This window comes from Toxorhynchites rutilus, chromosome 3 (assembly GCF_029784135.1).
Source record: "Toxorhynchites rutilus septentrionalis strain SRP chromosome 3, ASM2978413v1, whole genome shotgun sequence".
Lineage (NCBI taxonomy): Eukaryota > Metazoa > Arthropoda > Insecta > Diptera > Culicidae > Toxorhynchites > Toxorhynchites rutilus.
This window is the reverse complement of record NC_073746.1, coordinates 247,078,131-247,101,750: the sequence shown is the minus strand read 5'-3', so window position 1 is coordinate 247,101,750 and position 23,620 is coordinate 247,078,131. Positions and strand designations below refer to the sequence as shown.

Below are 23,620 nucleotides of genomic sequence, written 5' to 3'. Positions count from 1 at the left end.
AGGAACACTAATTAACGCAAGCAGTTATTTTTAGAGTACCCAAATGTTAAATATTGTCTTAGCTGAATGGTATATGGATACTTCATGGTACCCACATACTGAGCTACATGCGTACTGTCAGAACGTTGGTGGTATCAACACCCTCCTCAACGAGTATCGTCTCGCGTGTTCGCACTCAGTCTAATAAAGTTTGTGGGCCCTCCGCACGGACCGAGACATATTCAACAACACAAAGTCATCCGGGGGTGGTGTTCTCATAGTTGTCCACCGACGACTAAAGCTAATTAAAGAAGCCGCATGGTTCTGTGTCGAACAAGTGTGGATAAACTAGAAAGTAGGAAGCTGTATCTCTGCGCAGTATATATCCCTCCTGATCGTACTCGAGATGTTGCATTGATCGATGCGTAAGTACAATCGGTGTCGATAATATCTTCACGTGCTCTTCCTGCTTGGTGACTTCAATCTTCCAAGTTTAAAGTGACAAATTGGATCTTGAAGATTGTTGTACACCTAATGAATATAATCGCCCTTATTCTTGTTTTTGAACGAATAGAAAACGTTCGAAAGTATGCCCCATTTGTATTCTTGTTTTCGCACGAATCGAATCCATCCATTCAAACTTTCGAAAGTTGAACAATTCGAACAATTCTAGTTTTCGTACGAATGCGCTTTTTCATCTGCCTCCCAATCGTCACTTTTTTCAGGCGAATCTCGTTCGTTTGTTAAATCAATATTCAGTTTTTTGGATAATTCGAGCTAAAGTCGTGTTGTTTCTACTGCTCAATCTAGTACAGAAGTAATTCAATCATTGAGAATTATGAATATGAGTCATGAAGATTTTTAATATTTCATTTGGTTTTATTTTTGCGATCCGATATAATGTCGGTCTCAGTTAGTCTCCGCATGATAATCGTTGCCATCTCCCTAGTATTGTTATCATTTTTCGCTGTAAAATTGTCCGTGTTGTGGCTTCCCGGAAGACACCCTCTTAACACGTCCGTCACCCCGTCGTATACAGCAGTCATTCGCTAACTGGACTTTCTTCAACTGGATCTATCTTTAACCAGGCGTTCATCAACTGCTCTGCAAAGCAGTTAGGTATCAATAATAGACGACATCTTCAATTTGAAGTATTGCTTTTGCAGTCCAGTTACCAGGTAAAATTAGATAATTGGGTTGATTTTCCAATTAACGAATGGTCCCAGTATGGGTGACACTTTCATCGTTGCTTTGATGAAATCTTGCATCTGATTACAGACAAACCTGTTTTTGTGCGGGGGATGGGACCGCATAAAAAAATCGTACTAAACTTCACCAGTAGCTCAAAAAATAGTGTTCGCTACACAATTAGAAAAAAAACTTTTTTTATGCGAATATAAAAAGTTTCCTTAAGAAAATAACCCAAATCCTGATGATTCCATTCGTGATCAGCATTCGATTTCCTTTTTTCACTTTAATAAGCAGCCTATTCACTTGCGCAGATCATAAAAACAACTGCTTGCTCCTTTCAATAAGCTCCTACTGACACCATAAAACATACAAAACTAAACATGAGAATGGGAATTAGCTGACATAGTCCCTAGAGCGATGAAATACAAATCAAAGATAGAAAAAAAATTACCGATGACTTTTTTTCCAAATGCCACACAAAAAAATCGCACGATGTTTTTGATGCATTTTTTTGCATTTCCCCACCCAAAAAATGCAGCTATACAGCTATACAGTTTGTCCAAAAATGTATTTCTCAGGCCCTCTTCGAAAACTACAAGTTGATCTGATGCTAGAGATCAGGGTTGCCACATTTAATTCTGTAAAATTTTCTGAAAAAATCTGTACATCTGTATTTTTAGACAAAAAATCTGTATCGAAAAGTTGGGGGAAAATAATGAAAATAAAGGTTTTTTTCACTTTAAACTTATTTTTCTTATTTATGGGTTGTTAGAGTCGTGTCGATACAACAAAATAAATAATAGAAATGTTGTTCTCCTCTGAATTGTACAGGATCTTTCAGATTAAACGCTCACACAAAAAAAGCTCGAATAGCTCCTTATAATTTTTTTTCACTCTGTCGATGGTAACACTGCATTCCACACTTCGGGACGGCTACTCGTTCAATTTACAAGAACGTGTATTTTTAGTGAAATCGTATTACTCGAGCAACCGAAACCTTAATGGAACTTTGTCCTTTCATGGTAAGAATTTCAACATTGTTCGTCGTCGATCACTTCCTCTGGGGGTACGTGAAGGACCGTTGCCGTGTCAATAAGCCACAAAATTTGGAGGAACTTAAAGAAGAAATAACTCGGATTTTCAACAGTATCGAAGTCGTAATGTTAGAGTTGTGCATGAAAAATGTTGTTCACCGTTTAAAACGCGTTATCGAAAAAAGGGGTGGTCAATTCGAAAATGTCCTTAAATAAGCTTTATTTTCGTTTTTTAAAAATAAATGGTTTTGTTGAACTTTACCTTCAAATTTTTCTTCAAATTCATCCTCGACGCTCCTCCTCGAGCCGATACATAGTTCTTCGCTTTCAAAATAGAGTCAATAATTGTGGGAGCCAACCGATTTCCGGACTTTGTTTTGTTGGTAAAGCGAAAATATTCATTCAACACACTTTGATGACGATTATCAAAAAATGTCTTACAAACGACTTTAACAATGGATGCAAAAATTTCCCATCACGTTTTTGGCATCCAACAGCTGGGCCCAAGTTATATATGAGTCACTCAATTTTTGCCCCATAAGTTTCGGCTTGAGTAGCCTGGATTCATCATCCAAGCCTTGTCTTTTACCTGCTTCAACGAATTGAGGAAAATTGCGCCTCAAAGGTTTGGTAGTTTGACGGAATTTTGAGGGTTTATCAAGAACCCAGTTATGCTTCACGAGTTCAATATAGAAATCACGACAAATCGATTTGAAGGTCAACTTCCTAGCTGCATCCAACCCTTTTTCAGCTTCTTCTGCATCGATACCAACGCTGCAGTTTGTTTGTTTTGTTTTGCTGTTCACCATTAAAATGCCCAAGGCAATATTCTGAAGAGAACCTAAATTATGAATGGATCAATATGATGACTGTAAACTCAAGCAATGAGAAATGCAACATCTTCATGATAATTTGATTTTTTCATTCAAAAATGGTGATTTCAAAAACCGGACAATGATCATGATCAGAGGTGGACAAACCATGATCATTATTTCTCTTTGAAGAAAATCGTTAAAAACATAAAAATTTGAACAATTTGAACGTCTTATGGCATTATTAGCGACTGGAGACATGGGACTTTTAAACAAATACAAACTCCCAAACCCAAACTTGATTACATATAATTTTCATGAAGAAAAATCGATCTACATTTACTAGTTGCGCGAAAACACCCAAAATCGGACAAACCAACATCATTTACCTTACGAACAAAAACAGCGCGAACGTAGAAGCTGTCTAGTTTTGCTTTATTTATCCTTCTGAAGGACTAACTTTATCCACATCACACCGAAAAAAAACCTACATAGAGTCAAATAAGTCAAATGCAATTGTTTTGGTATCATTAGCTTTCTAATTACTACAGTAATCAAAACTCGAATCAGTGAAATTGCATTTTTACCCTGATTGGCGACGAAATTCCCTGATTCTCCCTAGCATTATTTTTATTTTCAAGATTTTTTCAGGTAGTCGACACCCTGAGATTGTAATTTTAATTATTGACTTACGTGATCCACTTTTTTCTCTCTCAATTTGTTTGCCACCACTATCACTTTTCTGTTTCTGTCCATCATCAGCGGTCGAACAATCTCCATCTACAGTAACATCATAACTATACTCGAACCATGGTTGATTCTTGTTCTGACCGCTTGCGCCTGCCCTTGTGTCTACTTCCTTTGCATTCCCGACACGAATTCCATCCACAGCATCACCATCTCCGCCTGTTTTACTGGACCTTTCTTTCGTGATTAACATATCCTTCGAGCTCGCACTTGCCTGCTCCCAGTCACTGGACGAAGGTCCACCGTTCTCCTCGAACCCCTGTTTTATCGGCGAATCTTCCATTGTGAGGGTAGAAGATTTTTTCATTTTATCCCCCGATTTTGACAGCTTCATTGACGCTATCCCCGCTTCCACCGTGCTTGACAAAGGAATAATGCACGACGAATTTTTTGCCTCCACAATCACAAGCGGCGCTCGGTTGCGCGGCTCGAGCAAGGGTGACCGAGAGCCAGCGTTGTTTTCCGTATCCGAATCGGTTGAGTGCAACGTGGGTTGATCAAGATCAGATTCGGTGTCCTGATCGTCATGTTCGCATTCAATCGGGTGAGACGTTTGAGAATGCGAGGGAGGATTCGATTGTTGGGAGTTTTGTAGAGAGGTTTGCCGGCTCACATCGACTGTCGGGATCTGATGGTGGTGATGGTGATGTCGATGGATATGGGTGTGAATGGTGTGAACGCTTTCGTCTTCGCTCACTCCCCCTCGGAGTCTATCGATAATGTCTTCATCATCGTCATCATCATTGTCATCATCACCTTCGTCATCCTCGTCGTCGTCGTCGTCTTCATCATCATCGCCCTCACGGGCGTTATCCGAATCGAAACTAAGTTCAAACAATTCAACATTCCCTGCTTGGTTCTTCACTGGAGTGCTCTCGTCGGCTTGCTCCGCTATCGGATATACTGGGTCGTTATTCGAGGCATTGGTATTAACGGCAGCTGCAGTTAACACTACTAGTCCGGAAGCACTACCTCCGTTTGATTTGGGAAATAGATTGAGATGTGGGTTTCGTGAGAGGCATTTGCTAGGTGGAGGAATCACCGTATGCTGCGGATTTCTGAGTGTTTGCCCTCCTATTACTTCAACACTGTTTGGGTGGGTAGGCGCTAGATTTGATATCGACGAGGGACTGCAGGTTTCCAGGGCTGCGCTTTTGATACGCCGAACAGATGTGAGAGATCGTGGCAGTGGTCGAACACCTGCGTTAGCATTCGAGTTTGCATTGGAATGACGTCTATTTTTACCGGATGCGTTCCCCACAATGGTAGGCAGCTGAATAGCCGACATCGTGCTATTAGAGTCACGCCGGATCGGAGTTGATTGCTGTAGCAAGTATATTTTACTCGTTGTTTCTCCGGGAATATTTTCAACCGCTAATTGAACGGCCGATTTTGTGTAGCTATGATCCATGTACATATCGGGATCGAGATTCTGTAGCGTTAGCAAATGATGATGATGATGGTGGTGATGAAATAAAGACGTGTTTGATTTGTTGTTTTGGTCCTCAGAGCTCAGATGTCTCTGAAGTTGAACGCCTCCCGCGGCACCCTCATCGGCAAATACAATGCCCATTCCAATCTTCTCCGAGTCCAAGGATATTTGCCTCTGAAGTTGAGTGTTCATGAAGCGCTGTTTTCGCTTCGATTTATACTGGTGCCTCCGAAGTGTAGCACTTTTCTTCCCACTACCTTTAGACGATTCACCCCCGACAGCTCCTTCTTCGCCATCAATGGCGTCCTTCTCCCTGGGTTCTTCTTGGCAGTCTGTTCCGAGGTTTTGTGATTTACCTTGATTTGGCGTACTTAGAGAACGTTTGTGTGTTGCCGTACTGCAAATCTCCGCCGATTGTGTTTGCACCGTGGACGCGAGAGCGACCGCTTTCGGAAAGTTTCCTCCACTGGGTCGGGCGGCCGCATCTCCACTGGTGCCATTGTTACTATCGCTAGATTCGGAACTATTCTTCCGATGAACATCAACCTTCAAGTCGATCGTACTCGTAACCTGCTCCTGGTAATCGATGGAAACAGCACTGTTGGCACAGCTTATCTCATCACTATGACGCTCGACTGAGGTTCGCGATGACATGTTGACGGGTGGAGTTTCCATCACTTCCACCGTCCCGAGAATTTGCATCTCAATGCCGGCATCATCATCGCTGGAAAATGAAATTGAACACAGAGTTACGGTTTGGGTTTCGTAATAGACGAGTTTTTGACTTACCCGGAAGTCTCACGGGGAGCTTTCACCGGCTTCTTCAGGTTCGTATCGGACATTGTCCGCGCCTTGTCGTACATTCGATGCAGGGCCACATTGACAAACTTGAAGAAACTTATGATGACGGCAATCAATACGCAGTATAGGCTCCATACCAGCACCGTGGTAGGAAAGTACTGAAAAGATGTGATTGACAGTTTTTTTTATTGAATAAACTAAGATTTTTCGACATATCATTTGTTGATAGGAGAAATGCAGTATAAGAGCACATTAATATATTGAAAACCTTCCGATTCTACGAAGAATTTTGCAAGAATCTAAATACACTCGACGAAAAAATTTGAGAAACAGAGTGCGAAGTCAGAAATACGTTCAACCGTTTTTTCTAGCCGATTTTTTAGAGTTTGGAAAACGAAAGTTACGAATCGTTCGAGAGTCGCGTAGGATTTTGTACTTCTGGTACGATTTGCGAATAAATGCTCTTCTAATTTGCTCCAAACATCGGCTAGAGAAAATGGCTGAACGTATTTCCGACTTCGCACTCTGTTCCTCTAATTTTTTCGTAGAGTGCGATATTTGCAGAACTGCAGTAGATTTTGTAAAGCACAAACAAAAATCCTGTTTTTGGCACTTTTTTTTAAATTGATGCAAAAAAACTAAATAATTTTTTTTTCGTCAAAGTAACAAATTATCCATGTGCAGAATTTATTGGAATTTTCAAAACTGCCTTTCGATTTACGATGCGATCGTTGTTTATTGAATAATTCATCATCAAAGACGAAGGGGTAATTTTTCATTCAAACTGAAATATCTCTGTATGGGAAGGTCCTACAGGAACGTTCTAGGAATCAAATGAAAGCTGGTTGATATGGTTCATCGGATTTTCTATTGAGTTGAGTAACAAAAAATTGTGTTAGTCCAGAAAATCTTTGAAAAAACAGAGAAAAATCGATTTTTCATTTCTTCCTGATATTGTTGCCCACTACACCTACACACACCAAGATAAAAATATGTACGTAGAATATTCTAATAGAATAATTGTAGCCTCAAAATGATGCGTATCCCATCGATATGCGTTGATTTTTCACGAAGTTACACCGAGTCAAAACATTGTCGAGTGTACATACGAAAGCAAAGTTCTAGTATTTTTATTGTTCAAAAAGACCCACACAACAATACTGTTATTGGTTTCGCGACAGGTGAAGTGCTTCTGTTTTCACTCAAGCGCGTTTGTGTGTATCGCGCGTAATCCGCACTGTGATGAAATAAAGTTCCAGTGTCTCAATCAGCGGGAGAAAAAAGGCTATCACAGAGGACGCTGCGACCTTTTGTTTTATCGTCGTATAATCGGCATTGTTTCTCACATGGCCTTATTATCGCCGGGTTTCTTACAATAATACAACAAAAAAGATTTCGCTCCCCCCTTCTGTTCTCGTTCCTACTCGACTCTCGTTCTCGACTTCCCCGTCCGTTGTCACCACTCCTCGTGTCAAAGTCTATCTAGAAAATGCACCTGGAGCTGGTCCGTGGGTTTTCTTCCGACCAAAACCAAATGGAAAAGCCCTTAACGTGATTCAGATAATGCAATTGTGAGTTGTCGTGACTAACCGGAAGCACACAAACGAGATTGTTGCTGCTAAGCATTTCACTCTCGAATATAGCGCGTTTATTCCCTACCATGTAGTAAAAAAATGGGCGAAGGGGGGTAACAACTGAAAAGGGTCAGAAGTGCGAGATTATAAAGATTAAATGAGTTGGCAAGTTCATGCAGCTTCTCGATGGAAGCCTAAGTCTTTGACAGTCGCCAACTCGGTAAAGTAAAGTCTGAAGGTAAGAGAACGAAACTTACGCCGTCTGATTCGATTCGAGTTACTTTTGCTGGCTCCGCCCTCCCTGGCTACTTTATGGTGAGCAAATTAAGCCTACCGGTGCGACTCTTTGTGCCAAAGCCAATGACTGAAGCCCAAAAATGCAGGTCAGTTGGTCACACAGTAGCTTATTGCGCCAACAAGCAGCGCTTTGCGACTTGCGGACAAACCCTACGGTGCGACTGAGCATAAGTGTCCATGTTGTAGGGGCAACCTATATGAGCTCTCGACATGTGAAACTTATAAGCGTCGCTGGGAGAAACAGAAGCGCTATTTTGCGAAAGTGCACTTTTGCGGAAGGGCGCTTCACTACTGGCTCAACAACGACAACCGTTCAACACACACACAATGTCTTTACCACGTTGCCGAAATGGAAGCGAACACAGCTAACTAGGACATACCGTTTATTTTCCAAGGGAATCCCCGACGCATGATACCCTCTGTTAGCTTACCTAAAATATCGAGTGCAGTGGACAAGCAAGATCATGTTCCTCCTGGCTTCCGTATAAATATTTCACTTTCGAACGACCCAGCACTCGAGGGGACATCAAAAACCCCAACCATCCCTGTTTTACTGTCAAGCGCACCTTCCCAATGGGGATTTATAAAGTTTTCTGATATCGTGGATAAAATTTTCACGTTCTCAATTATTTCCGACTCCATCAGAACCATTGTTACCGCAATACTTCCAGTACGAGAGCGGTCCGATAAGTACTTAGCCTCATCGCCCGATGGTGTCAGTAACGCAAGAGAGATTACTTATCGTGTAGTACATTCTTGTAAACGGCTGTCAAAATTTCAGTCGAATCGGACTCGCAGTTTTGTTTTGACCCTGTGTGGAAGCGGATGTGTTGGCGGATTTTAAAAAATGGGAAAAAGGAAATCCCGCCGTCGCCACGGCCAAATTGGTCGAATTGCACTACGAACTGCTGCCCCATCTACCGTATTCTCCAAATTTGGCTCCATGCGACTTTTTTTTTGTTTCCAAACTTGACAAAGTCACTCGCCGGGCAGATGTTTGAGTCGAATGAGTAGGTCATCGCCGCCACGGAGACCTACTTTGCGAATCTCGAGAAAACGTATTTTTCATATAGATTAAAGAAGTTGGAGCATCGCTGGGTCAAGTGTATCGAGCTAAAAGGAGACTATGTTGAGAAATAAACCGCCACTTTTCCAACATTTTTGTTTTTTTTTTGTAGGTACTTATCGACCTGCCCTCGTATTAAATACTTATTTGCAGCAATTGATGCAAGCATGGCCCCTCCTTGCAATGATTATCTCTCTCGATGTCTAATTTAAATAGAGAGGTCGGAGATATCACTCTTTTACAGTGGAATTGTCGTAGTCTTATCCATAAAATGGATACATTCAATTTTTCTTATTCATAACATTAATTGTGTTGTTTTGACTCTGTCCGAAACATGGCCTTTTCGCGAAATGACATCACTTTGCACTATTTTAATATTATACGCTTGAATCGTGATAACCGATACGGAGGAATACTATTGGGGATCAATAAGTTTCACTAATTTTTTAGAATTGACCCTCCACATGTTGGAGAGCTTGAAGCTGTTGATTATCATACAAACATCAGAGACAAAGACCTCTGTATTGTCAGCTTTGATTGGCCACCGAGAGTTAAAGTAAGCCGCAAGCAGCTTCCTGTTATGAGCTCACTCCTTTCTGGGTCACGGTTGATCTTGGGATACTTCAATCCTCACGAAACCGCCTGGGGGAACAGTACGACGACATCCGTTAATTTTTGACATATGACCTTCGTAACAGCTTCAATATGACAGTCTTGAACACTGGAGAAAAAACACGTGTACCTAAACCTCGTGCTAACTCTTGACCTCTCGCTTTGCTCGAATTCACTATCGTTAAATTGAAAGTGAAATGTAATCCTGAACCAAAACGGTAGTGATCACTTTCCAATCGAAATTGTTATCACCACTGGATCGAACTCTTCTGAATTGCTTATGTCCTCACAAGACACACTGACTGGAAATAATATAAGTTCAACTTCAAAACATCCTTGGTGTGGGGAACATCGCTTGCTGTATTTTTTATATCAGTTTCCGAAGCATAATATTAGGCTGTCAAAAAAGTCCTGTGGTATTTCCGCGAGTGTCGTTATAAGCGCGTAGTTCTAGTTGTATTCATTGTATCGAGTCATACTATAGCTTGTTGGAAAGGTATTTTTGCGCGCTATATTATAGTCCTTAACAGTGTTTTGTTTGGTTAAGTCGTTCGTGAGTTATAGTGTCGCAAATATGAAGCAAAATAAAGGGAAAATCCGACATATTTTACAGTACTACTATGACAAAGGCAAAAATGCATCTCAAGCTGCCAATAAAATTTGTGCAGTTTATGGACCCGATACAGTTTCCATTTCCACCGCACAACGATGGTTTCAACGTTTTCGTTCTGGTGTAGAGGTCGTCGAAGATGCGCCACGCTCCGGAAGGCCTGTCGTAGAAAATTGCGACAAAATCGCTGAATTAGCCGAGAAAGACCGGCATAGTAGTAGCCGTAGCATCGGCCAAGAGCTGGGGATAAGTCATCAAACCGTTATTAACCATTTGAAGAAGCTTGGATTCACAAAGAAGCTCGATGTATGGGTGCCACACACGTTGACGCAAAATAAACATCTTTGACCGTATCGACGCATGTGAATCGCTGCTGAATCGCAACAAAATCGATCCGTTTCTGAAGCGGATGGTGACTGGCGATGAAAAGTGGGTCACTTACGACAACGTGAAGCGCAAACGGTCGTGGTCGAAGCCCGCTGAAGCGGCTCAGACGGTGGCCAAGCCCTCATTAACGGCCAGGAAGGTTCTACTGTGTGTTTGGTGGGATTGTCAAGGAATAATCTATTATGAGCTGCTTCCCTATGGCCAAACGCACAATTCGGACCTGTACTGCCAACAACTGGACCTCTTGAAGGTAGCACTCATGAAGAAGAGGCCATCTTTGATAAACAGAGGCCGCATTGTCTTCCATCAGGACAACACCAGGCCACACACTTCTTTGGTGACGCGCCAGAAGCTCCGGGAGCTCGGATGGGAGGTTCTTTTGCATCCGCCGTATAGTCCGGATCTTGCACCAAGTGACTACCACCTGTTTTTGTCCATGGCGAACGAGCTAGGTAGTCAGAAGTTAGCCACAAAAGAGGCCTGTGAAAATTGGCTATCCGAGTTTTTTGCCAATAAGGAAGCGAGCTTCTATAACAGGGGTATTATGAAGTTGGCATCTCGTTGGGAACAAGTCATCGAACAAAACGGCGCATATTTGACTTAAAACAGATGATTGTAACTAATTTTATGAACAAATGAAAATAAAAAAAAAATACCGCAGGACTTTTTTGACAGCCTAATATTGTTCCAGATGATTGGAAAAAAGTACGAATCATCGCTAGTGCTCCCGTGGCCGAGTAGTTAGTGTCACACATCATCATGCCGGAGGTTCGGGTACGATTCCCCTTCTGGCAAGAGGATTTTTCGTCAAAGAAAGTTTTTCCAACCTGCACTGGTACACGCGCATTCTAGAGCTTGCCACTTAGAATACATTCAAGGCGTGTTATTTGGCATAAGAAATCTCAACTTAGTACTAATAAAAATGACTCTAATTAATATCTGCGTTGAGACGGCATAAGTCCAACTAGGAACGTTAGCGCCGTTATTTTCATTAATGATGAATTTCATTTCCGTATGACAGAAAGTCTACTGGACGGATACAGTACTGCTGATTTGTACCAAATGAACGGAATCTTGAATCACAACAATCTTATTCTCGATCTATGCTTCGTTAATTCAGAGATGGTCCACAATGCGACTGTAACATCAGCTCCCTCCGCTTTAGTGAAAATGTGTCGCCACCATCCTCCGCTTCTGGTATCATTACTTGAATCGTCACCGCCCGTTTTTGCAAACACCATCGAATCAACTCATTTCAACTATCGTAAATCGAATTTCCCACTGATGAATCGTTTCTTCTCAACCATTAACTGGAATGATATTCTGAATGGCCGCGATATTGAGGAAGTCGCATCATCCATGTCCCATGTGATCCTCTATGCAATTGATCAGTTTGTTCCTAAGAAAACAACCAAGGATCCTCTTCACCCACCTTGGACAAATTACCAATTAAAACGCCTTCGAAAAGAAAAACGATACACTTTGAAGAAATATTCGAAATACCGTACTGATTTTTGGAGGAAACGTTATTCCGTCGCCAACAAAAACTACAAATGGTTAAATAACACCTTATTTAGAGCTAATTTAAATCGTATTCAATATAATCTACGACTAAGTCCGAAGGATTTCTGGAAGTACGTTGATGAACAGAGGAAAGAGTCTGGACTTCCTACTGTGATGACACGTAATAATGTGGATGCTTCGAACAGGGATACCATTTGTTCACTGTTTAGGGAACAATTCAGCAGTGTTTTCGTCAGTGAAACCCTAGACAAAGATCATATTGATGCAGCTATAAGAAATGTACATTGCCTTCCGTCTGTTTGCACATTGGCTGCTATAAGTTCTAGCAGAGTACAAGAAGCCTGCCACGTTATCAAAAATTCTACAAATCCTGGACCAGATGGCCCTTCTATACTATCCCTTCTATAGTGTACAAAAAGTGCTCCAGCAGTCTATCGTCGCCTCTGAGTCTCCTGTTCAGCCAATCACTGTCATGTGGAACTTTTCCAAAGGCATGGACAAATTCTTTTGTTTTCCCGGTCTTCAAAAAAGGTTGCAAAAGAAATGTCATTAACTATAGAGGGATCGCTAGCCTTTGCTCGGTTTCCAAACATTTCGAACTGATAGTTCTGTGTGACATCAACAGGATGATTTTGAATCCAGCAAAATGCTCAATTATCACCTTTTCGCGGAAACGTTCAGCTTTTGCCTACCCGTATAAATTACGAAATGTCATTGTGAACCGGGTTATGGCCATCAAAGATCTTGGCGTCATTCTCGATTCTAAGTTAACATTTAAAGAACACGTAGCTTATATCACCAGTAAAGCATCCAGAGTCCTAGGATTCATCTTTCGCGTTACGAAAGATTTCAGGGACATACATTGTTTAAAGTCTCTATATTGTGCGTTGGTCCGCTCAATCCTCGAGTATGCTTGTGTGGTATGGTCGCCTTATTATCAAAATGGCGTTCAGCGAATCGAAGCGATTCAACGCAAATTCGTTCGTTTCGCTCTGCGAAATTTGCCTTGGAACAATCCTTAAAATCTTCCAAATTATGAAGATCGCTCTAATTTAATTGGACTAGACTCACTAAATCTACGTAGAGACGTCGCTAAAGCGATATTCGTATCAGACCTGATCCTCTCAAACATCGACTGATCTACTCTTCTCCAATTAATTAATTTTAATATAAGGACACGAACTTTGCGCTCTCATACATTCATTTGTGTCCCCTCTTCACGCACTAATTACGGGTATAATGAACCCGTTTCAAGTATGTGCCGAGTTTTCAAGCGCTCGTACACTTCGTACGATTTTAACTTGACCCGTTCACATCTGAAAAGGATTTTTTCTAATGCCCTTAGATATTAGGTAGAATTTAAGTTAGATTTAAGTATATCATTAGGGCACTCTTGTTCAGGCCTGTTGATAACAAATAAATAAACAAATATGAAACAAACAAACAAATACTCAGTTGAGATTTCATATGCCAAATTACACACTTTGAATGTATTCTGAGTGACAAGCTCTAGTATACGTGTGACCACAGTGCAGGTCGGAAGAAATTTCTTTGACGAAAAATGCCCCGACCCGAACACCCAGCATGATAATGTGTGACGTCAACCACTCGGCCACGGGAGCACTCCAAATGTACTTGGTGAGCTCATATTAGGTATCTGAGTGAAAAATGTCAGCGAAGAATAAACTTTCTCTGTACAACCGGCAAGGGAGCCCATCGTGAAGATCTGTGTCAAGCAACTATTCTCTCAGTGGTTGAGTATGACAGTTTCTCGAGCGAATTCAGTATGTTTGTCTCTGTATTGCGTTGGGATATATGCCCTCAACATACACCATGAATCTCGAGGTTTTGGTATGCGTGCTCCAACCAAAAGATCGTTTCAATTTACTATCTCTTCGGTTACTCATCCAGTGTGAGTTTATGAACCCATTGGTGGTCGGTAATTTTGAGCGGCTAATCGAGCTAAATTTTCACTCTGGATTTATGAATTCATCTCTATGAAGGTTGAATCTTCTTTATATATTCCTAACCGTGTTTGTTTTCCTGACTATATCAATTTCTCTTTGCATTTTGATCTGTCCGTGAAGCAGGAAATCCATCGAATTATCAACGATCGGAGATAGGTTTGAGCGATCTTGGATCGATTTTTAGAAGATCAATCTTTTCCATACCGACTTTCGTTTCTTAGGATCGATCTTTTGTACAAGAGAAAAAAAACTTTTTGTAGATTTATTTTTCATTATACATCGATTTCATTTTCACCAAAGACCACCCTACAAATTTTTTAATGATAAAGTCAACATATGGATGGATTCTTCCACGATTTACTTCCGTACAAATGCTGATAGAGATAGAACTAGAGGCAGCTACTGAGGGGTACCTGTGGTTCATTAGATCACCGAACTAGATGTTGACAACAATTCCTGGCCAAATATTGTTTTTTAGAACTGACGTTAAAATTTAAAAAATCGGCTTCGACTACATAACAGACTTTTGGCTTTTACGGGATCGTTGTCAATTGAGTTCTGGGCAGATACCAGTTGTTGAATTTCTAATAATGATCTTCGATTAGGATTGGCCGATCTTCATAAAAAGATCGATTTTCCAAACGGCGTAGGGATCGATCCACTAACCGTTTGTACCGATTTAACCAAAGAATCGATCTTTGAAAAATCAAAAGCTTCTGTAGAAGGGTCGTCTTTTCTGTAAACAGGGAAAACAAATTCCACATGTTTCTATTCAGACATCAACACCATTTTGTTTTGTTCCACTTTGTGGTTAGTTAGATTTTCATGTATAGTCCAATATATACAATATAATATAGTCCAAATGTATAGACAAGTCCAAAATAAAAAATTTTCCAGGGCATTCATTTTGTACCATCAGGGTGTCGTCATCAATTGATTTATTTAACAAAAAATTTCTAGTCAATCTAAATCATGTTAACTTCGAATGCCGAAGTTAAATGTACATTGTACATACAAGAATTTAGTGTAATACAGGTCGGACTCGATTATATACAGTTTGGAATTTTTTTTTATAATTCAAATATCACTTATTTCAAGAAAAAATGTAACCTTTCAACGTAAAGATGAAGATTAAGTGGCTATTACATGTACAGTGGGGTAAAAATCGTGATTTTTGAAGATTTTACTTGAATTTTCACCAGGAATTGTTTATACCGATATTTGCAGCAAAATTTTTTTTTATATTCTTTATTTTTGAGACTTTCAGCCTCCTGGGCTGGTTCGTCTCAGCTGCAGCAAAATTAAGTAAGATAGGAGTTGGGTGTCAAAGAACAAATTGTAAAGCGGTTAGAGAGCTTCAATCTAGTTCATAGAAACAATCTAGTTTAAAATAATTTTTTAGAATAAAATTAATAATGATACATTAAAAATTATAAACTTTCAAGTTTTTCACTTCCAAAATGTTATTAAAATCCACTAATTCAGATGTTCCACCGCTACATACTGTGCTAAATCTTTTCATCTTTCTGATGAAAGCAACAGAATCGTCTTCCATAGCGTACCTTTTAATGTAGAGCCAGTTTGAGGCAACAGAGTCCGAAACAAAAAAAAAAGTCTATAACTCTGTCATTGTTGAAATTCGAACATATGTGTAGAAGCATTTTTTCCAACAAATATGATCGTTTATCGTCTCTTGAGAGAATCCGGATAAAATAATTTTTTTTCATATGAGAAAGGTGTTTTCTGACTTTAAGGGGATGAATCATAAATCAAATTCCTCTTTTATATTCAAAAAAAAAAATACATACAAAAAAAAAGAATGAAAAAAAAATTGTTTGACTCGATTGCATACAGGATTCGATTATATACAGTGAAAAGAAATCAGAGACTGTATATAATCGAGTTCGCCCTGTAATCAACATTTTTAGAATCTCCTTGTATCCTATCCTACTTCTGAAGAAAATACATCGCCCTTCTAAACCCGAGTCGAGCGCGAGTAATCGGTTTCCTACCTTATTAAACGTAGAATTAACAGAAACTGTTTATGTATACTAGTGAAAAATATAGTTAAGAGTTTGGCTCCTTAAAACCTATGTAACTGAGCCTGTAACAATACACGAATTTATAAAAAATAGACCCAATCATTACATATTTGTTAATTAATGTGACTTAACCTTGTTTTGATCTATGGTGACTGCATACTTGTATACTCCTTGGAATAACTTTCATGTAACAGGACAGACATTGTTCAATGGCAGCTGTGAGAAACTTTCATACATCGTAAATTTATTATTCAAAGAGTATATATGTATCATGTGTATATTTCTGTAGAATTATTGTAGAATAGAATTAGATCTGTAATTGACCAAACGAAACAGGAAACTATTTTCCATGAATTTTTAATCGATATAAATAAAACAAACCAAAATAAATTCCAGTTCAGTTGTTTAAAACATTCTTCGTATATTCGTTATATTGTTTCCAACAAAAAGTATCAAACGCGATCAAGTGAAGACGACAATTTCCCAACCCAATGGACAATGGTGCTAAATTTAAGTTATTTCCCAGAGAGGAAATATCAACTAAATGCCGGCGATTTATCGAAATCAGTTCACGCTTTGTGCGACGGATAGGAATTACAAGGTCTAGGCAAAAACATGTTGCCTTGCGGTAAATGAGAAACAGATGTTTCTACTCGGCAGCTTTATTTGGGGACATAATGTGACACTAACACATTTAGAGAGCTCGATCTTAAAAGATGCTGAATAAATAATAGTTCTTGTAATGTTTCAAGAATGATTTAATCAACATAAAACGTATTTTTGTCTACAAATTTTGTCAGAAATGTAACACTCCAAAACCATTCATAACGCGGAAAACTATTAGAGAATGTGTCGGTATATACCATTCACTTTTTCATTTACAACAATTACAATTAGCTAATTGAGACGTGTTACGCCGAACACGAACAACAATCTCAAATGGGTGATAAATGGGGCTTCACACACTTCGGAAAAAATTGTCTTAAAGAAACCACTCAAAGAGCGAAACAATTCGCAAACTTCCCATACACTTGACGGCGAACGTATTCAACCCAGACAATGCAGATCTAAATGCGTCTCGCCTATATGTCTCGAGACACGGTAAACACAACGTTGTAATGATATGCCTCTTACCATGTAAACTATGAAGGGAAGGAAAAGCAGGAACAACCAGATGTATAGATGGACAGCGTTGCAAAACACATTCTGGTGCACATCGTAGAACCAACCGCCGGTCAGGCTGGCCAGTACTCCTTGTCGCAATATTTCCAAGGTCTGTGAGCCCATTGCCGAAGGTTCATTTCATAATTTTCTGTTTCGCTGCGCTCTTTCTTCCTACGCAATGTAATTTCCCAAAGACTGGCTGGTTGGTTTTTTCCTCAGCTTCCAACCGAGAAAATCTTCGCACTTTCTCACAGAGAAATACCAAGGACACTAGCTAATTCAATGTATTTTTTCACACAATCATTTCGAAACTATCAATCTTCACTAGGACAGAAACTTTTAGCTAGAAAATATACTTTCAAATCATTTTCCGTCTTCCTTCTTCTTTTGAGTTACTTCCACAGGCATTACTTATATTGAAGTGCTGAAATAGCGAAAAATTTCTTCTCTGCAACGAGTTACGGTGAACTTTAATCGCTAAACTCCGTCGCCTCGGGACGATTTTCTTCGCTCCTGATACCGAAATCTCGAGCCGTGAGTATCACGAACAAGATGCACGCCCAATTTGCTGGATCAAACACAATGTTTCGGATAATTTTGCATGATTTTCTGGTCTCGCAAACAACACTACTTTCATTCGTTTAACAATTGTACAATTTTCCTTTTCTCTTCTTTTTCGATATTTGAAGGCTATTTGACAGACAAAACGCACAAGTTTGCGTCTGACAGTGCTGATGAAATAGTTTCGGAAGCTCTTCTCATTCCATTATTGCTTTGAAATTCTGAATTGATCCGCGTGACGGCATTGAGCTTTGTTTACCATTTTAGGGGAGCGTCAGTGAATAATTGATTTACAGGCGGAAAGAACACGTTTTTAAAATTAAAGTTATGAATGGAAATTAACTTTTCCGTACCAAATTAGTATTTTATTTAATCGGAAACACTTTTTTTTGCAGGCGGGGAAAAAATCTCATACGAAAACTGTTTTTGAAGACAATTTTATATTATAATGAAAAATTTCAGTAACAATGTTGGAAATGTATAGACAAATGGTTAAAAAATAGTCAGAAATACGTGTTTCAAGTGATTTAATCACATGATGTAAAAGTTTTCATTCAAAATTTAACATTTTGAAAACTGGCTTCGTATCATGTAATCTAATAGAGCTTACATGAACGAGTTTGGGTCCCAAATTATAACCCCTAATTAAAAGTCGCCACTAGACGTCGACACTGTTTCACTGTCATCGCGAATAGTATTGGATGCATTGAGCATCGTGTATTCGATTTGTGTACCGTAAATTATAATGGATTCTCATGTGGAATGAATAATTAACTTGAAAAATAAAAAAATATGTTTTCTCATTAAATATCAAATCAAATCAAATCAAATCAAAAATTAAATATGTACTCTATGTAACACGTTTTTTCATGTGGAACACAATCCTCAACAAAAATTGTGTCTAATAATGTTTTTATATTATAATGGTATGTTTTGACGTAGGACTACGTTTCGAAAATGAAAGCGTTACGCCGGAGACCGAGATTTTGAGCGTTAATAGCTCTTAAACAACTGAACAAAATGGTATGATAAACACTTCATTCGAAAGATAAAATGTCTACGCGTTCTATACTTGTTACTTTTTGATCCAAAAACTTGTTTCAATAGTCTTAAAATTGCTTTCCAAACAGGCTATTGAAATTTTTTTTTTTTTTCTTTATTATAGTGATTTTCAACACATTTCGGCTGGTTCGTCACTTTTACTTCCATTTTTGGAAGAATGTCGGGAGTGAGAATTGAACTCGTGATCTCTGCGTGAGAGGTATGGATGTTACCGCTACGCCAGATCGCCTCCTCAGGCTATTGAAATCACCAATCGGTATATAAGCGAGCGCCGCTCGTAAACCCCCTCAGTTATGATTGAACAGCGATTGGAGCATGTTGTCGCTGTGTTGTGAAGCTATTTTCGTTTATCATGAAAGCGCTAATGAATGGTGTCACCAAGAGCGTGTATGTGCACCTAAGGCCAGAAGGGAATCCATCAGGAGGAGAATGATGCCACGGTTCCGCTTGAAACATCGGCCGCCACACACACATATACACGCGGAATTCTCGTTGCTGAAAAATAATCTGCCAGTTCCCCTGGGAATTGAAAAATACATTCATGCGAAAGAGTTTATTTTAATGTTTTCTATCCATATAACACTGCAACCAAATACATTTGGTTTTGTGATTTTTCAATCAATCGCGATTAATAGGAAAGCTTCTGAATATTTTTTTTCCCATCAGTGGAAAACTTTCGTATCCTATATTGGATGCATAACATGGATGCATAAATGACGCTTCCTTTGCTTTCGTTCATTTCTTACTCTACTCTCGCACCGTGAGGACTCGAGCTCGTTAGGGCGATTACACATTATCCGGTTTCTGCCGGACCGGTTTCAAAAAGCGCCGCTGGGTTTGGACGGAAAACCGGACAACAATGTGAAAGAGACCTCGCCCTACACAAAACCATACATCTCTCACAAACACATACATGCATTTATTTATATGTGGATTTGACAGATAAACATTGCTGCAAATTCGCGATGACAATGGAATAGTGTCGACGTCTGGTGGCGACTTTCAATTAGAGGCCATAATTTGGGTCCCAAACTCAATTAGTGTAATCTTTATCAGATTAGAAGACACGAAGCCAGTTTTAAATACTTTTCATTATAATATAAAGTTGTCTTCAAAAACAGTTTTCGCATGAGATTTTTCCACTACTTGCAGAAAAGGTGTTTTTTATTTGAATAGAATATTAATTTGATACGGAAAAGTTAATTTTCATTCATAATTTTAATATTAAAAACATGTCCATTCCGCCTGGAAGCCAATTATTTTTTATGCTCCCCTGAACTGGTAAACAAAGCTCAATGCCGTCAACGCGAATCCTCCTGCTACATGCAGCCTACCCAAAATGTTGTAATTCCAGCTGGTGCGGCAACCACGAACCTTTTCAAATTTGCGTCTCTTGGAGCTCTAAGAGCACGGCCAAAGTGAGAGCAGATCTCGCGGAGATGACGTGTACCCTGCATCAGGACTAGGTTTTTATCGATAGGTGCGATCAGAGCGGCCCCGCCCCATTTCAGAATACATTCGCGAAACTTTTCCGTAATTCGCAGAGCACACACGTTCGTCTTGGGCTCTTGTGGATCTATAACGTTTCCCATAACGACGGCAATGTAAACTTGCATGATGAATGAACTTAAACAAACTTACTGGACAAAAATATGGTTGTCGTCAACAGTATTACCAAAACTAACTTCAATCCAGTTGCAGTGTACTTATCCATACGCTAAATTGTTTTATTTCCAAACATACACAAATAGCATAATTCATTTCACATGCTCAGTAGCCACACATTTTTTCAATAGTCGCAAAAACACGGTTATATGAAAGTAATGAATTTGATGAACCAATAATAATAACATTCCGTAATAACCTAGGTGCACTACTTAATTATATGTGATATGTGTGTGATTATCTTAGAATTTTCCTACGAGAGAATGTGTGCCCATCTATCCATTCTAGAGTCTTCTTATTCCACCATTGCAATAACAATCTTCACAATCAAAATAACATAATTTTCCTTCAAACACTATCTCACTGCTGCTTCCGCGATTCTCGTCCAGAAACGCTCTCAGCATATGCCACAATTCCTCGAGCACGTACCTCTTGGGCAGAAACGGCTTCTCTAGGGCACATCTGTCAATACACGGATCCTGGGTGAAGAATGACCGAATCAGATATGCCAACAGCTGGTTGATTCCGAAGCATCGGCGTTGGGCAGCGGAACATCTTGACCACCGAGTACAGATCGAACAGTTTGGTCGCGAACACCTCTTCGTCGATCGCGTTCCGGGTCAGGTTGAACTGTGTGGAATATCGAATAAGAATATTAGGAGGGAGAACTATTTTTAATGCGTTCAAATTATCAAAAACTGACCTTCACATTCAGCTCAATAAAGTCGCTCAAAATTTATCCCTTGGTGAACCATTTGGAAATTTGTTTGTCATCATCGAACTCATTTAGTAGCGATTTCTAATAAAGGAACTTATCTATGAACAAAACAAAAACAGAAGTTAAAAACTCAATTTGTTGAAAAACACCACCCACCGTTCACACACAGTCTACGGCAATATGCTTCATAATGTCCTCGTGCGCCTTTGCAGAAACTTTTATCATCGAACTTGTTCCACAGCAGCTGAATAAAGAAGCGAAATAAAAATTTCGGTATCCATATCACTTGCAAATTCTGATTGATTTCAAAATCAACAAACAAACATCAATAGCACACACACATTTAATACATAGGGCGGAAAATTGCCTGAATTGTACTAATACTAACAGACATGACAAAAAACTGTCAATTCGCTTTTTTGGTATCGAGCTTCGTGCTCTGCTTTTGGGAAATGATAGTGATAATGGGTTTTCAGGTGCATTAAACACATATCTTAAAATAAAAATTATGAATGAAAATTAACTTCTTCTTATAAAGTGTTCTTTATGTAAGAGAGTAATACGTTCTTTTGCATGTGGGGAAACCTCCTGAACAATATTTGTGTTTGATAATGATTGTATATTACAATGATGAGTTTTAGTGAAAATATCAAGAAAATTATATAAAAATGGTTAAGGAAAAATCAGTACCACGGGTTTTAAGCAATCAAATAACATGAAGTAAAAATTTTCATTAAAAATTTAAACAACTTAAAACTGTCTTGAGGTGTGATAATCTTCCGTCGGACCGGTTTGAAACCCAAATGGCAAATTTCGACCGTACCAACCTCTTTACGGCGCCGTGATGCAGCCGTCCACTGCGACTGCAATGTCTGGTGACCGGACAAGCATTATAAGCGATGACAGTAGTATTGTGTCGGCGTCTGGTGGAGACATCGGTTTAGGAAGGCAAATCATTCTCTATAAGATTATTACACCTCAAGACAGTTTTAAGTTGTTTAAATTTTCAATGAAATTTTTTACTGCGTATTATGTGATTACTTAAAACACGTAGAACTGACTCTTACTTAATTATTTTTGTATAACTTTCCTGATATTTTCACCAAAACTCATCATTATAATATGAAATCGCTATCAAACACAATTCTTGTTCAGGGTTTTTTTCACTACTTGCGGAAGAACGTATTGCTCTATTACATAAAAACATATTTGTTGAAGAAAATGTTTATTTTCATTCATAATTTTTATTTTGTATACGAGTTTACTGCACCTGAAAATCCATTATCATTTCCCAAAAACGAAGCACGAAGCTCCATACCATCAACTCGAATTGACAGTTGTTTGTCATGTGTGTTAGTATGAGTACAATTCAGTAAATTTATCGTCTCATGGATTAATATGTGTGAGCTATTGACGTTTGTTTGTTGTTTTTGAAATCAATTCAGAAGTCGGACGTGAAATGGATGCCGAAATTTTGCTTTTTTATTTCGCTGCTGTGGAACAAATTCAGCGATGCAAGTTTCTGCTCAAAGTGAATCAATGGTCACAATGGTCACGTACGAGGTCATCATGGAGCATATTGCCACGGACTGTGTAATCAACGGTGGATGGTGTCTTTCGACATATTGATCGAGTAATTTAATTAACATCTGTTTTTGCTTTGTTCACAGTCAACTTCCCTTATTTGGAATCGCTACTGAACGAGTTCAAATCTCCAAAAAGTTCATCAAAGGGCAGATTTTGAGCGACTATCGAGCTGAATGTGAAGGTTAGTTTTTGTTGATTTGACACACCAAAAATAGCTCTCTCTACTAATATTTTTATTCGGATCTCCACACAGTTTGATCTGATCCGGGATGCTATCGACGACGATGTGGCCGAGGAACTCAAGCCCAAACTATCCGATCTGTGCTCCGTCATCAAGAAGTTTCCCTGTCCGACGCCGAAACATCGGCTCTGTCAGAGCGAAACCATCCAGCGGTTGGCATATCTCATTCGACATTCTCCGCTCAGGATCTGCATATTAACAGCTGTGCGTTCATGCGAAATGCACTCGACAAAGCGACCTTTGCCCCGGGAGTACGTGCTCGAGAAATTGCGGCTTATGCTAAGCGCGTTTCTGGACGAGGATTTGCGGAAGTATGAGATAGTGTTTGAAGGAAAATTTAGATGTTAATTTTAGTTTAGTTTAGATTATTACTGCAATAGTGAAATAAAAATACACTCAAGAATAAATGAATGGACACACATTCTATCGTAGGCAAAAAATCTATTGTAAAAATATATGGCATCAGCGCGTTTGAAATGAATCATGATATTTGTGTATGTTTGGGAATAAAATAATTTGGCATATGGATAAGTACAGTGCAACTGGA

At 39.3% G+C, this 23,620-nt stretch overlaps 1 protein-coding gene and 2 long non-coding RNA genes across 4 annotated transcripts in view; 1 reads left to right on the top strand and 2 right to left on the bottom strand.

The window, feature by feature from the left end:
• LOC129775395 (protein pecanex) overlaps positions 1 to 17,892 on the bottom strand; it is a 53,513-nt gene extending 35,621 nt beyond the window's left edge. For both annotated transcript variants that reach the window (XM_055780100.1, XM_055780101.1), the window contains exons 1-3: positions 17,210 to 17,892; positions 5,985 to 6,154; positions 3,710 to 5,919 (exon numbers count right to left, since the gene is read on the bottom strand). In XM_055780100.1, the coding sequence (XP_055636075.1) occupies positions 3,710 to 5,919; positions 5,985 to 6,154; positions 17,210 to 17,362 (2,533 nt within the window). In that variant the 5' untranslated portion in view covers positions 17,363 to 17,892. The remainder of the gene's footprint in view (positions 1 to 3,709; positions 5,920 to 5,984; positions 6,155 to 17,209) is intronic.
• Positions 17,893 to 20,791: 2,899 nt separating this feature from the next.
• Positions 20,792 to 21,538, bottom strand: LOC129780189 (uncharacterized). The gene is made up of 3 exons (XR_008743859.1): positions 21,402 to 21,538; positions 21,231 to 21,343; positions 20,792 to 21,157 (listed from the first exon to the last, which is right to left on the bottom strand). It is a non-coding gene; the product is annotated as an uncharacterized LOC129780189 (long non-coding RNA).
• A 1,167-nt stretch (positions 21,539 to 22,705) lies between these two features.
• On the top strand, positions 22,706 to 23,620 carry LOC129780453 (uncharacterized). Its single transcript, XR_008743925.1, has 3 exons — positions 22,706 to 22,848; positions 22,916 to 23,013; positions 23,086 to 23,620. It is a non-coding gene; the product is annotated as an uncharacterized LOC129780453 (long non-coding RNA).